General features: G+C 43.4%; 1 protein-coding gene across 3 annotated transcripts in view; it reads right to left on the bottom strand.

The window, feature by feature from the left end:
- The window catches only part of tarbp1 (TAR (HIV-1) RNA binding protein 1), a 379,243-nt gene that overhangs the window by 288,481 nt on the left and 76,028 nt on the right, over nt 1–14,734 (bottom strand). For all 3 annotated transcript variants that reach the window (XM_059986503.1, XM_059986502.1, XM_059986501.1), the window contains exon 10: nt 4,663–4,801. In XM_059986503.1, coding sequence (XP_059842486.1) covers nt 4,663–4,801 — 139 coding nt within the window. The remainder of the gene's footprint in view (nt 1–4,662; nt 4,802–14,734) is intronic.

Here is a 14,734-nt window from a genome sequence, read left to right as displayed (position 1 = left end):
GGGAGATGGAGAACAGGCAAACAACTAAATATGTCAGGGATGGGGTAAGAAGGGGAGGAGGGACATTAATGGAAGTTAGAGAAGTCAATGTTCATCCCATCAGGTTGGAGGCTACCCAGCCGGTATATAAGGTGTTGTTCCTCCAACCTGAGTTTGGATTCATTTTGACAATAGAGGAGGCCATGGATAGACATATCAAAATGGGAATGGGACGTGGAATTAAAATGTGTGGCCACTGGGAGATCCTGCTTTTTCTGGTGGACCGAGCATAGGTGTTCTCCCAATCTGCGTCGGGTCTCACCAATATATCAAAGGCCACACCGGGACACGTTTAAATTAGATAACCCCTCACTCTTATAAACTCCAGTGAGTACAGGCCTGGAGCCATCAAACACTCCTCAATACATTAACCCTTTCATTCTTAGAATCATTCGCGTAAACCTCCTCTAGAATCCTTCCAATGTCAGTAATCTTTTGTCAGGTAAGGAGCCTATACTGCTCAAAATACTCCAAGTGCTTCTGACTAACGTCTTAAAAAGCCTCAACATATATTCTTGATTTTATATTCTCGTCCTTTCGAAGTGAATGCTAACGTTGTATTTGCCTTCCTCGCCACTGATGGAACCTACGAGTTAACCTTTAGGGAATCCTGCATGAGGACTCAAGTCTCCTTTTTCTCTGATTTCTGAGTTTTCTCCCCATTTAGAAAATAGTCTATGCCATTATCCCTTCTACCAAAGTGCATGGCCATACACTACACTATATTCCATCTCCACTTCTTTTTTTAAACAATATTTTTATTGAATTTTACATAAATTTCACATATACAAGTAGACAATAATAATTAAACTAAATAGTGAAACATGTCCTCATGTTTTCACAATCATCAAAGGAAAAGAGATTTAACATTTCACATATTTAATAAGAAATAAAATAAAAATACATCAGAAAAAGTAACCGTAGAAGCACTCAACAACACATAGCTTTCTCAAAATGACTGTGCACCTTGACGTCCAATAAACTCCGATAAAGGTTTCTACACATTTCCACACAAAGAGTGAGGAAGTCCTAACATTGAGTATAGAGAGCTTGGTAGCAAGATTAAGAGCAGGACCTCAAGGGTGGCAATCTCAGGATTGCTACCTGTGCCACGTACAGTGAGGGTAAGAATAGGATGCTCTGGAGGACGAACACATGGCTGAGGAACTGGTGTAGGAGGCAGTGTTTCAGATTTCAGGATCATTGGGACCTCTTCTGGGACAGGTGGGACCTGTACAAGAGAGACGGGTTACACCTGAACTACAGTGGTACCAACATCCTTGCAGAGATGTTTGTTAGTGCTATTTGGGGGGGGGGGGGGGGGGGGAGTTAAACTAGATTTGCAGGGGTTTGGGAACCAGAGTGCCAGAGTAAATAGTGGAGCGGGGGTGAAAATAAATGATGTTAAAGTTTCATGCAAAGTCACAAATAGAAGGGTTGTGTGTATAATTTTCTGAGGTGTGTCTATTTCAATGCGAGGAATATTATGGGGAAGGCTGACAAGCTGAGGGTGTGGATTGGCACGTGGAATTATGACATTGTAGCCATTAGTGAAACTTGCCTACAGGAGGGGTAGGACTGGCAGCTTAATATTCCAGGGTTCCGATGCTTCAGACATGATAGAGGCAAAGGGATAAGGGTGGGGGAGGAGGTGGCATTGTCAGGGAAAATGTTACAGCAGTGCTCAGGCAGGACAGATTAGAGGGCTTGTCTACCGAGGATATATGGGTGGAGCTGAGAAACAGGAAAGGTACAACCATATTAATGGTGTTTTATTATAGACCATCCAATAGTCTGCAAGAATTGGACAAACAAATCTGCAGAGAGATAGCAGACAACTGCTGGAAACATAAAATTGTGACTATGTAACAGTTTCTTCTCCCAAGCTATCAGACTCAATACCCAAAGCCTGGACTGACACCTTGCCCTATTGTCCAGTTTATTCTTTATTGTAATGCCTGCACTGTTTTTGTGCACTTTACGCAGTCCTGTGTAGGTCTGTAGTCTAGTGTAGCTTTCTCTGTGTGTGTTTTTTTTACATAGTTCAGTCTAGTTTTTGTACTGTGTCATGTTACACCATGGTCCTGAAAAACAATGTCTCATTTTTACTATGTACTGTACCGGCAGTTATGGTTGAAATGACAAGAAAAGTGACTTGACTTGACTTAGTAGGGGCTGTTAATTTTCCGCATATTAACTGGGACTCCCATATTGTTAAAGGTCTAGACGGGTTAGAGTTTGTAAAATGTGTTCAGGAAAGTTTTCTAAATCTATATATAGAGACACCAACTAGAGAGGATGCAATATTAGATCTCCTATTAGGAAATAAGTTAGGACAGGTGACAGAAGTGTGTGTAGGGGAACATTTTGGTTCCAGTGATCATAACACCATTGGTTTCAACTTGATCATGGCTAAAGATAGATCTGGTCCTTGGGTGAGGTTCTAAACCGGAAAAGGGCCAAAATTGAAGAAATGAGAAAGGATCTAAAAAGTGTGGATTGGGATAGGTTGTTCTCTGGCAAGGATGTCGTTGGTAAGTGAGAGGCCATCAAAGAAATTTTGAGAGTGCAGAGTTTGTATGTTCTTGTCAGGATTAAAGTCAAAGTTAATAAAAATAAGGAACCTTGATTCTCTAAGAATATTGGAACTCTGATAAAGAAGAGAGAGATGTATGACATGTATAGGAAATGGAGCAAATAAGGTATTTGGGGAGTATAAAAAGTGCAAAAAATAACTTAAGAAAGAAATCAGAAGAGCTAAAAGAAGACATGAGGTAGCTCTGGCAGTCAAGGTGAAGGATAATTCAAAGAGCTTCTACAGGTATATTAAGAGCAAAAGGACAGTAAGGGATAAAATTGGTCCTCTTGAAGATCAGAGTGGATGTCTATGTATGGAACCAAAAGAAATGGGGCAGATCTTAAATGGTTTTTTTGCATCTGTATTTACTAAGGAAACTGGCATGGAGTCTATGGAAATAAGGCAAACAAGTAGTGAGGTCACAGAATCTACACAGATTGAAGAGGAGGAGGTGCTTGCTATCTTGAGGCAAATCAGAGTAGTTAAATCCCCAGGACCTGACAGGGTATTCCCTCGGACCTTGAAGGAGACTAGTGTTGAAATTACAGGGGCTCTGGCAGATATATTTAAAATGTCGGTAACTACGGGTGAGGTGCCGGAGGATTGGAGGATAGCTCATGTTGTTCCGTTGCTTAAAAAAATGGCTCTAAAAGTGATCTGGGAAAATTTAGGCCAGCCAGCTTGATGTCAGTAATAGGTAAATTATTGGAAGGAGTACTAAGAGGTAGGATCTACAAGTATTTAGATAGACAGGAACTTATTAGGGAGAGTCAACACAGCTTTGTGCATGGTAGGTCATGTTTAACCAATCTATCAGAGTTTTTCGAGGACGTTACCAGGAAGGTGAATGAAGGGAAGGCAGTGGATGTTGTCTACATGAACTTCAGTAAGGCCTTTGACAAGGTCCTGCATGGGAGGTTGGTTAGGAAGATTCAGTTGCTAGGTATACATGGTGAGGTAGTAAATTGGATTGGAGATTGGCTCAATGGGAGAAGTCAGAGAGTGGTCGTGGAGGATTGCTTCTCTGAGTGGAGACCTGTGACTGGTGGTGTGCGACAGGGATCAGTGCTGGGTCCATTGTTATTTGTCATCTATATCAATGATCTGGATGATAATGTGGTAAATTGGATCAGCAAATTTGCTGATGATACAAAGACTGGAGGTGTAGTGGACAGTGAGGAAGGTATTCAAAGCTTGCAGAGGGATTTGGACCAGCCGGAAAAATGGGCTGAAAATGGCAGATGGAGTTTAATGCAGACAAGTGTGAGGTATTGCACTTTGGAAGGAAAAACTAAAGTAGAACATACAAGGTAAATGGTAGGACACTGAGGAGTGCAGTAGAACAGAGGGATCTGGGAATACAGATACAAAATTCCCAGAATTCCCAGTTAGAATGTTATGGTGAGGTTGTATAAGGCATTGGTGAGGCCAAATTTGGAGTACTGTGTGCGGTTTTGGTCTCTGAATTACAGGAAGGATATTAATAAGGTTGAAAGAGTGCAGAGAAGCTTTACAAGGATGTTACTGGGACTTGATAAACTGAGTTACAGAGAAAATTTGAATACATTTGGACTTTATTCCCTGGAGCGTAGAAGAATGAGGGGAGATTTGATAGAGGTATATAAAATTATGATGGGTATAGATAGAGTGAATGCAAGCAGGCTTTTTCCACTGTGGTTAGGGGAGAAAAAAAAGAGGACATGGGTTAAGGGTGAAGGGGGAAAAGTTTAAAGGGAACATGGGGGGGCTTCTTCACACAGAGTGGTGGCAGTATGGAATGAGCTGCCAGATGAAGTGGTAAATGCAGGCTCGCTTTTAACTTTTAAGAAAAGCTTGGACAGGTATGTGGATTAGAGGTGTATGGAGGGATATAGTCCAGGTGCAGGTCAGTGGGCTACGCAGAAAAATGGCTCAGCACAGCCAAGAAGGCCTGTTTCTTTGCTGTAATGTTCCATGGTTCTATAGTTCCAAATTTTAAAGCAGGGTGTTGGAAGGTACTGTGAAATTTGTGCTAGTCACTTGAGTGATATAAAGAAATCTCTTACCATCAGACACTGGGACCTTCATGTACTGTTCTACCAGATTATAAACATAGGTTCCTAGCACAGATGGCTTTAGATTCTCGTCAGTGGCACTGTCTTCACGCCTGAAACTCCCGTCATTGCTGTACAGCCACTCGCACACCTGAAATATCCACAACATCAAACTCATTAGCATCAAGTTGCACCTGTTTCTCTCATCGCTTTCACAGGTTTCTCAACCAATTATTTATTCAAGCTCATTGGCACTTTAAGAAAAAAAAAATTAGGTACTATTTCTCCTGATGTGATACTATATGTGATAGAAATCTAGAGAAGAGAGCTAGGAATGAGCCAGATGTACCTGGAGCAGACTGGGTTTGGCAGATTATCTGAGTTCCCACACAGGGAATGCATTAATTCACCAAGTTCAGGGTGATTCTGCAAGGATTTCCCAACACAGACAAGAGAGGGATCAGAGTTTCTTTTTTTATTGTCAAATACTGGATAGCTTACAGATAATACGAAAAGCAAATATTAGCCAAGTGCCAAAAAAAATCACCAAACTGCATTCTTTAAAAAATGATGGTGGGAAAGAGCATTAACTGTCATTTAACATAGAATGAGTACAGCACTAGGACTGCCAAATTGAGTAACAGCTTCTTCCCACAGGCTGTGAGACTAATCAATACTCTGCCACCAAGCTCACATCACTAGGCAGCAAGCTGCTGATATATACCTGTGCAGTGCTTTACGACATGCATTTTGAATTATATGGTCTTTTATTAACTTATTTACAATATAATATTTTGATTTATGTGCAGTGTGTGATATGCTGTGTGGGTGCACCGTGGTCTAGAGGAACAGTGTTTTATTTGGTTGTATATACAATGTATATATGAAGTATTCACTCACACACACAGCCCTTGGAAGTGTTCATGTTTTATTGTTTTATAACATTGAATCACAGTGGATTTAATTTGGCTTTATTTTACACCAATCAACAGAAAAGATTCTTTTGTGTCAAAGTGAAAACAAATTTTTACAATTGATGTAAATTTATTACAATAATTAAACACAAAATAATTGAATCCATAATTACTCACCCCCTTCAAGTCAGAATTAGTAGTCACAGTTCTCTTGCAGACTACATTAGGTTTTCCTCCAAGATTTCCCTGTATTTTGCTGCATTCATTTTACCCTCTACCTTCACAAGCCTTCCAGGTTCTGCTGCAGTGTAGCATCCCCACAGCGTGATGCAGCCACCACCATGCTTCACGGGAGGGATGGTGTGTTTTTGATGATGTGCTCATGCCAAACACAGCGTTTAGTCCGATGGCCAAAAAGCTCCATTTTGGTTTCACCAGACCATAGAACCTTCTTCCAGCTGACTTCATGTGTTGGGTTTTTTTTCCAAGCGGCTTTTCTCTTTGTCATTCTCCCATAAAGCTGCGACTGGTGAAGCACCCGGGCAACAGTTGTCGTATGCACAGTCTCTCACATCTCAACCACGGAAGCTTGTAACTTCTAGAGAGTTGTCATAGGTGTCTTGGTGGCCTCCCTCATTAGTCCCCTTCTTGCACAGTCACTCATTTTTTCAGGTCAGCCTGCTCCAGGCAGATTTATAGCCGTGCTATATTCCTTCCATTTCTTGATGACTGACTTAGCTGACTTAACTAAGGGATATTCAGTGACTTGGAAATTTTCTTGTATCCACCTCCCAACTTGTGTTTTTCAATAATCTTTTCACTACAATCTATTGAAACACCTTGAATGCACACAGGTTTATAAATAGATAGGACACCGTACCTAATTATGTGACCTCTAAAATGAATTGGCTGCACCAGTCATGATCTGGTGTCTCATTTTGGTGGGGGGGGGGGGGGGGGTGAATACTTACGCAATCAATTATTTTGTGTTTTATATTTGTAATTAATTTAGATCACTTTGTAGAGATCTGCTTACACTTTGACACAGAAGTGTCTTTTTTGTTGATCAGTGTCAAAAAAGCCAAATTAAGTCCACTGTGATTCAATGTTGTAAAAGAATAAAACATGAAAACTTCCAAGGGGAGGTGAATACTTTTTGAGTACTATGTGTACAGTCAGATGGCAATAAACTTGAACAGATCCACGATGGTGAATGCAGGAAATGGATGCTTAAGTTAATCACTATTCTCTTACTAAGAAGACACACAAATTCGAGGATGAATTGCTTCCTATCTGTTTTTATGGATGCTGAGGTACAAATGAGACCAATTTGAAAACAGCAAGCTCACACTCACACACAAGATTCCACAGTTGCTTGAAATCCAGAGTTACACACACTATGTGCTGGAGGAGCACAGCAGGTCAGGCAGCATCAATGAAAGGGACTAAAGAGCTGACATTTTGGGCTGACACCCAAGTCATGATGAAGGGTCTGAGCCTGAAACTTTGGCTCTTTATTCCTCTCCATTGATGCTGCCGAACCTGCTGTGCTCCTCCAACATTTTTTGCGTGTAGTTCTTTCACACATGGTTTGTGAAGCTTACGAGATGGAAGAGTTTTGGAGACTCTTTCTGCTGCTTAAGCAAAGGTTTGTTTGCTCCTGATGACTGTATTTGCGGTTCTCAGTAACATACTGAATGCCCTGTCTCCATTTTAAGCAGCTTTGGGCCAAAGATTCCCAGTAGTCAGTGGAATTTATTTATTTTTTAACTTAGATACAACACAGTCACAAACCATTCAGGCACAACAAGCCTGTGATGACCAATCATACCCATGCCGGTTAGGAATGTGGGCGGATACCCGAGCAATCGGTGGAAATCCATACTGTAAAAGTGTTATGCTACCACTATGCTGCACTGACACTCAAATGTTACTCTGTCTTAAGGAAGTATTAAGCACATCCTAGAACCTTTTCCTCTGTCTTCCTGATAATCTTTTCTCATGGGAGAGCTCAGTACGAAGGTACACTTTGGGAGTCTGGTGTCCGGCACCTGTACACTGTGTCTTACTCAATGTAGTTTAAAACCTGTCTTACTAGAACCTCAAGACTGCTGATGCTCAGTAACTAAAGCAGATGAACTTAGAGCCTGAATTTTTCTGCATGGATGTTGTGACCTTTACAGAGACTCCAATGAGAGTAGGTTAGGCAAGACTGGAAGTTCACTGTTTCACAGTTTATATGTTTCCACTGTGATAGAGGAAAATATAAGAGGTAGGGGATTGCATTTTTGATGAAAGAGAATGTCACAGCTGCACTTACAGAAGGCAACTCTACTGAGAAATTGTACCGGGAAGTTCCACTGAGAGGTTCTCTCTAGGTATGCTTCCGTAAGATTTCTTCCTGAATGTCTCTTACATCTACAGCCCAAGTCTCTGTATGCTTCTTCAAGGCCACAACAAACAAGGAGGCAACTTTATCTTTACGTGGAGGCTAGAGGGTCATTGCACTGAATGAGAGAATTTTTTTTGGCGTGCCTTGGAAAACAAGTTTACAAAGTGTTAAATGAAGCAGCTTCCACACTAAATGTTGGAGAAACTCAACAGGCCAGGTAGGCCCATGAGTCTTGCCAAAGGGTCTCTGCCCGAAATGTCAACTGCACCTTTTTCCTAGCTGCTGCCTGGCCTACTGAGTTCATAGAAACATAGAAAACCTACAGCACAATACAGGCCCTTCAGCCCACAAAGCTGTGCCAAACATGTCCCTACATTAGCACTACCTTGGCTTACTCATAGACTATTTTTCTAAGCTCCATGCATCTATCTAGGACTCTCTTAAAAGACCCTATCATTTCCGCATCCACCGCCACTGATGGCAGCCCATCCCGCGCACTCACCACTCTCTACATAAAAAAGCTTACCCCTGACATCTCCTCTGTACCTACTTCGAAGCATCTTAAAACTGTGCCCTCTCGTGCTAGCCATTTAAGCCCTGGGAAAAAGCCTCTGACTGTCTACACAATCAACGCCTCTCATTATCTTATACACCTCTATCAGGTCACCTGTCATCCTCCGTTGCTCCAAGCAGAAAAGGCCCAGTTCACTCAACCTACTCCTATAAGGCATGCTCCCCAGTCCAAGCAACATCCTCATAAACCTACTCGGCACCCTTTCTATGGCTTCCACATCCTTCCTGCAGTGAGGCAACCAGAACTGAGCACAGTACTCCTAGTGGGATCTGACCAGGGTCCTATATAGCTGCAACATTACCTCACAGCTCTTAAACTCAATCCTACAATTGATTAAGTCCTATGGACTCGGACCCCAAAATCCCTCTGATCTTCCACACTGCCAGGAGTCTTGCTATTAATGCTATATTCTGCCATCATATTTGACCTATTATTACTACTCCTTTCCAGAATCTGTCTCCTTATCTGCTCCTCAACATCCCTGTTACTATTGGGTGGTCTTTAAAAAACACCCAGTGGAGTTACTGACCCCTTCCTATTCCTAACATCCATCCAGAGGCTCCGTAGATAACCTCTCCATGACTTCCTCCTTTTCTGCAGCCTTGACACTATCTGATCAACACTGCTATGCCCCCACCTCATTTGCCTCCTTCCCTATCCCTTCTGAAACACCTAAAACCTAGCACTTGAAGTAACCATTCCTGTCCGAGCCATCCAAGTCTCTGTAATGGCCACAACATCATAGCTCCAAGTACTGATCCATGCTCTAAGCACATCCACTTCATTCATAATACTCCTCGCATTAAATTAGACACATCTCAAACCATCGGTCTGAGTGTGTCCCTTCTCTATCAGCTGCTAGCCTCCTTCTCACACTGTCTCCAAGCTTTCTCTATTTGTCAGCCAACCTCCCTTTCCTCTGTCACTTCAGTTCGAACTCCACCACCCAGTATTTCTAGTTTAAACTCTCACCAATAGCCTTTGCAAACCTCCCTGCCGGTATATTGGTCCCCCTCAGATTCAAGTGCAACCCATCTGTTTTGTACAGGTCACACCTGCCCCAGCAGAGGTCCCAATGATCCAGAAATCTGAATCCCTGCCCCTGCTACAATCCCTCCATGTAACATATAACCATATAACAATTACAGCACGGAAATAGGCCATCTCGGCCCTTCTAGTCCGTGCCGACGCTTACACTCACCTAGTGCCACTGGCCTGCATTCAGCCCATAACCTTCCATTCCTTTCCTGTCCATATACCTATCCAATTTTACTTTAAATGACAATACCGAACCTGTCTCTACCACTTCTACTAGAAGCTCATTCCACACAGCTACCACTCTCTGAGTAAAGAAATCCCCCCTCGTGTTACCCTTAAACTTTTGCCTCCTAACTCTCAAATCATGTCCTCTTGTTTGAATCTCCCCTACTCTCAATGGAAAAAGCCTATCCACGTCAACTCGATCTATCCCCCTCATAATTTTAAATACCTCTGTTAAGTCCCCACTCAACTTTCTGCACGCCAAAGAATAAAGACCTAACTTGTTCAACCTTTTCCTGTAACATAGGTGCTGAAACCCAGGTAACATTCTAGTAAATCTTCTCTGTACTCTCTCTATTTTGTTGACACCTTTTCTATAATTCAGTGACCAGAACTGTACACAATACTCCAAATTCGGCCTTACCAATGCCTTGTACAATTTTAACATTACATCCCAACTCCTACACTCAATGCTCTGATTTATACAGGCCAACATAACAAAAGCTTTCTTCACCACCCAATCCACATGAGATTCCACCTTCAGGGAACTATGCACCATTATTCCTAGATCACTCTGTTCCACTGCATTCTTCAATGCCCTACCGTTTACCATGTATTATTCCGACCAAAATGTAGCACCTCACACTTATCAACATGAAACTCCATCTGCCATTGTTCAGCCCACTCTTCTAACTGGCCTAAATCTCTCTGCAAGCTTTGAAAACCTACTTCATTATCCACAACGCCACCTACCTTAGTATCATCTGCATACTTTCTAATCCAATTTACCACCCTATCATCCAGATCATTAATGTAGCCTCAGCCATGCATTTATCCTCCACCTCATTCTATTCCTATACTTACTATCACGTGGCACAGGCAGTAATCCCAAGATTACTACCCTTGAGATCCTGGTTCTCAACTTCCTTTCTAACTCCCTGCAGTCTGTTTTCAGGACCCCCTTCCTTTTCCTACCTATGGCATTGGTACCGATATGTACCACGACCTCTGGCTGTTCTTCTTCCCACTTCAAGCTATCCTCCAGCATTGTGTGTGTTGTTTGGATTTCCAGCATCTGCAGATTTTCTCTTGTTTGTGAAATGAAGCAGCTTTACTGTTTTTTCAGAGATAGAGCATGGTCACAGGCCCTTCCAGATCAATGAGCCCAGTGCCACCCCATTACACTCATGACCAATTTATCCATGGGAAGAAACCCACACAGTCACCAAAAGAACATATAAACTCCTGACTGACAGTGGCAGAATTGAACCTGGTGCTGTAATTTGTTATGCTAACTGCTACATGACCGTGCCACTGGAAAGACTAAGCGAGTCATTTCTGTGACAGTTTACAAGGTTGGATGCAGACACCATCAAACCTGCAGACAAAGGTGGTGCTGTAGTAGTCTGGCAGACGAACCTCTACCTCACTGAGGCCAAACGGCAGCTCTCTGACACCTCCTTGTATTTACCCCTGCCACAGGACCCCACCAAAAATCATCAATCCACTGTCTCCCACACCATCTCCACCCTCATCAACTCTGGACACCTTCCTCCCTCAGCCAAAAAACTCGTAATTCCCACACCCTGCACAGCTCGGTTTTACCTCCTCCCCAAGATCCACAAACCTGACTGTCCCGGCAGACCCATAGTTTCAGCCTGCTCCGGCCCCACTGAACTTGTGTCTGCCTACCTGGACTCCATTTTACCCTCCATAGTTCAGTCTCTCCCCACCTACATCCAGGATACATCCCATGCCCTTCACCTCTTCAATAACTTCCAATTCCCCGGCCCCGACTGCTTCATTTTTACCATGTATGTTCAATCCTTATACACCTCCATCCCCCATCAAGAAGGCCTCAAAGCCCTCCATTACTTTTTGGTTCCCCAGCACCACCACACTCCTCCGGTTGGTGGAGCTTGTTCTAACTCTCAATAACTTCTCCTTTGGTTCTTCCCACTTTCTCCACATCAAGGGCGTAGCCATGGGCAACTCGCAAGGGCCCTAGCTATGCCTGCCTCTTTGTGGGTTATGTGGAACAGTCTATGCTCCAAATCTATACTGGTACCACTCCCCAACTTTTCCTCTGCTACATTGGTGCACCCATGCTGAGCTCGTCAATTTCATCAACTTTGCCTCTAACTTTCACCCAGCCCTTAAATTCACTTGGTCCATCTTGGACACTTCTCTTCCCTTTCTTGATCTCTCGGTCTCCATCTCTGGTGACAGACTATCCACTGACATCTTCTACAAACCCACCGACTCCCATAACTATCTTGACTATACCTCTTCCCACCCTGCCCAATGCAAAAATGCCATTCCCTATTCCCAGTTCCTCCGTCTCCGCCGCATCTGCTCCCAGGATGAGGCTTTCCATTCCAGGACTTCTCAAATATCCTCTTTCTTTCAGGATCATGGTTTCCCTCCTGGTATCATCAAAGATACCCTCACCCGCATCTCCTCCACTTCCCGCACTTCAGCCCTTAACCCATCCTCCCGTCACCACAACAGGGACAAGGTTCCCCTTGTCCTCACCTACCACCCCACCAGCCTCCGGATCCAGCATATTATCCTCCGCAACTTCCGCCACCTTCAACAGGACCCCACCACCAAGCACATCTTTCCCTCCCTACCCCTCTCAGCTTTTCACAGGGATCTTTCCCTCCGCAACGACCTAGTCCACACGTCCCTCCCCACAGAACTCCCACCTGGCATTTATCCCTGCAAGCACAAATGTACACCCGTCCCCACACCTCCCCCTCGGCGAGACCCGATGCAGATTGGGGGACCGCTTCGTCGAGCACCTCCGTCCGTCACAATAGACAGGACCTCCCGGTTGCCACCAACTTCAACTTTGCCTCTCATTCTCATCTAGATATGTCCATACATGGCCTCCTCTACTGCCATGATGACTCATGATTGCCATGATGCAAACTCAGATTGGAGGAGCAGCACCTCATCTACTGTCTGGATAGCCTCCAGCCTGGTGGTATGAACATTGATTTCTCCAATTTCCAGTAATTCCCTCCCCCTCCCCCTTCCCCTATCCCAAGTCCCTCCCTGCCTCTCTCCCCTTTCAACTTTCTGCTTCTTTATCTCTACAGTTCTTTCATGCTTATCCCCTCCCCTCCCTTTATCTTTCCTCTGATTGGTTTTCCACCAGGCACCTCTAGGCCCTACCCCCTCCCCATCTCTATTACTGGGCGTCGGCCCTCTTCCCCCCCCCCCCCCCACCCCCAATTCCTGATGATCGGTCTCGGCCCGAAACGTTGGCTACTCTTTTCTCACGGATGCTGTCTGACCTGTTGAGTTCTTCCAACGTTGTGTACGTATTCTTGGATGCAGACAGCTCTGCAATACTTGGCTATAAAGCAGTTACAGAGTTTCTTTTATAAGGTGTGATTAAAGCCTTGTTTCATTGTTATGGGAGAATCAATTGTTTGTTTTCTTGAAAATATACATCATTAGGAGTTAGACTGAATGAAAAACAATGACAACCCTTGCCTTCCTCAACTTTGGCTTCAAGTGTCAGTGTTAGAAGGTTTTTAGTTTAAGTCCAATTTCAAATTATTCAGCCAAGTGTAAAACAGAAGAGGCTAAAAACACCTCAGCAGGTCAGGCAGCATCTGAACAGCTGAAAAGATTTTAGGAATAGCTTCTCCTCTCCAACTTCAGATTTCTGACTGGACAAGGAAACCCAAAAGACAGCCTCACATCTTTTTCCTCCTCTTTTTCTGCACTACTGAATTAATCTTTTTTTTGCATACTGTAATTTATCATTGACATTCTGTACTGCTACTGCAAAATAACAAATTTCATGAATACACCAGTGATATTCAGTGTTTTTTATCTGTGCAGAAGAAACAGTTAAGATTTCAAGCTGAAGGTCCTTTGTCAGAACTTGGAAAGTGATAGAACAAATTAATACTGAGTAGGCTGAATTGGTCAGTAGGATGCGCACAGTAACATAGGGGTTAGCGTCAATGCTTACAGCGGCAGGTGGGAACAGGCCTGAAGGGACTTGGTTTAGGACAAATGGTTAAAAAGGCAAAGTTAAGGGGTGGGAAGTTCAAGGGGGATATTAGAGGAAGGTTTTTTTACTCAAAGTGTTGGTACGTGGAATGCACTGCCTGAGTCTGTGGTGGAGGCAGATACGCTAGTGAAATTTAATACTACTAGAGAGGAGGAATTTAAGGTGCGGGGATGTATGGCAGGCAGGGTTTAAGGGTTGGCACAACATTGTGGGCCAAAGGGCCTGTACTGTGCTGTACTATTCTATGTTCTATGTATGAAGGTTGCAGTCAGACTGTCAGCAAGGGCAGGCAGATGATAGGACAAAAACTGCAGCCAGCAGGGTGAGTGCATTAGGGCTGCAGAATCAAAAAGGGTAACAAACACAGTACTCAAAATATTATATCTCAATGCACAGAGTATATGAAATAAAGTGGATGATCTTGTTGCACTATTATAGATTCCCTGGTATGATGTTGTGACCATTACTGAATCGTGGCTAAGGGATGGTTGTAGTTGGGAGCTGGATGTCCAAGGTTACAAGTTGTATCCAGGGATAGGATAGGCAGAGGGAGTGGCATGGCTCTGCTGGAATCAAATCAGTGGAAAAATGTGACAAAGGATTGGAAGATGTTGAATCCTTGTGTGTTGTGTTAAGAAACTGCAGGTGTAAATATACAGGCCTCCCAACAGTGGCTGGGATGTAGGCCACAGATTACAACAGGAAATAGAAAAGGTGTGTCAAAAGGGCAATGTTATGATATTCATGGAAGATTCTAACATACACCTTGATTGGGAAAATCAGGTTGGTAATGGATCTCAAGAGAAAGAGTTTGTTGAATGCCTACGAGATAGCTTTTAGGAGCAGTTTGTCACTGAGCCTACTAGGGGTTTATCTAACACTGTGTTGGGTGTTATTCAATAAGCCAGAGG

Source organism: Hypanus sabinus, chromosome 12 (genome assembly GCF_030144855.1).
Source record: "Hypanus sabinus isolate sHypSab1 chromosome 12, sHypSab1.hap1, whole genome shotgun sequence".
Classification (NCBI taxonomy): Eukaryota; Metazoa; Chordata; class Chondrichthyes; order Myliobatiformes; family Dasyatidae; genus Hypanus; species Hypanus sabinus.
The sequence above is the reverse complement of the archived record's forward strand: the minus strand, read 5'-3'. Positions and strand labels throughout refer to the sequence as shown.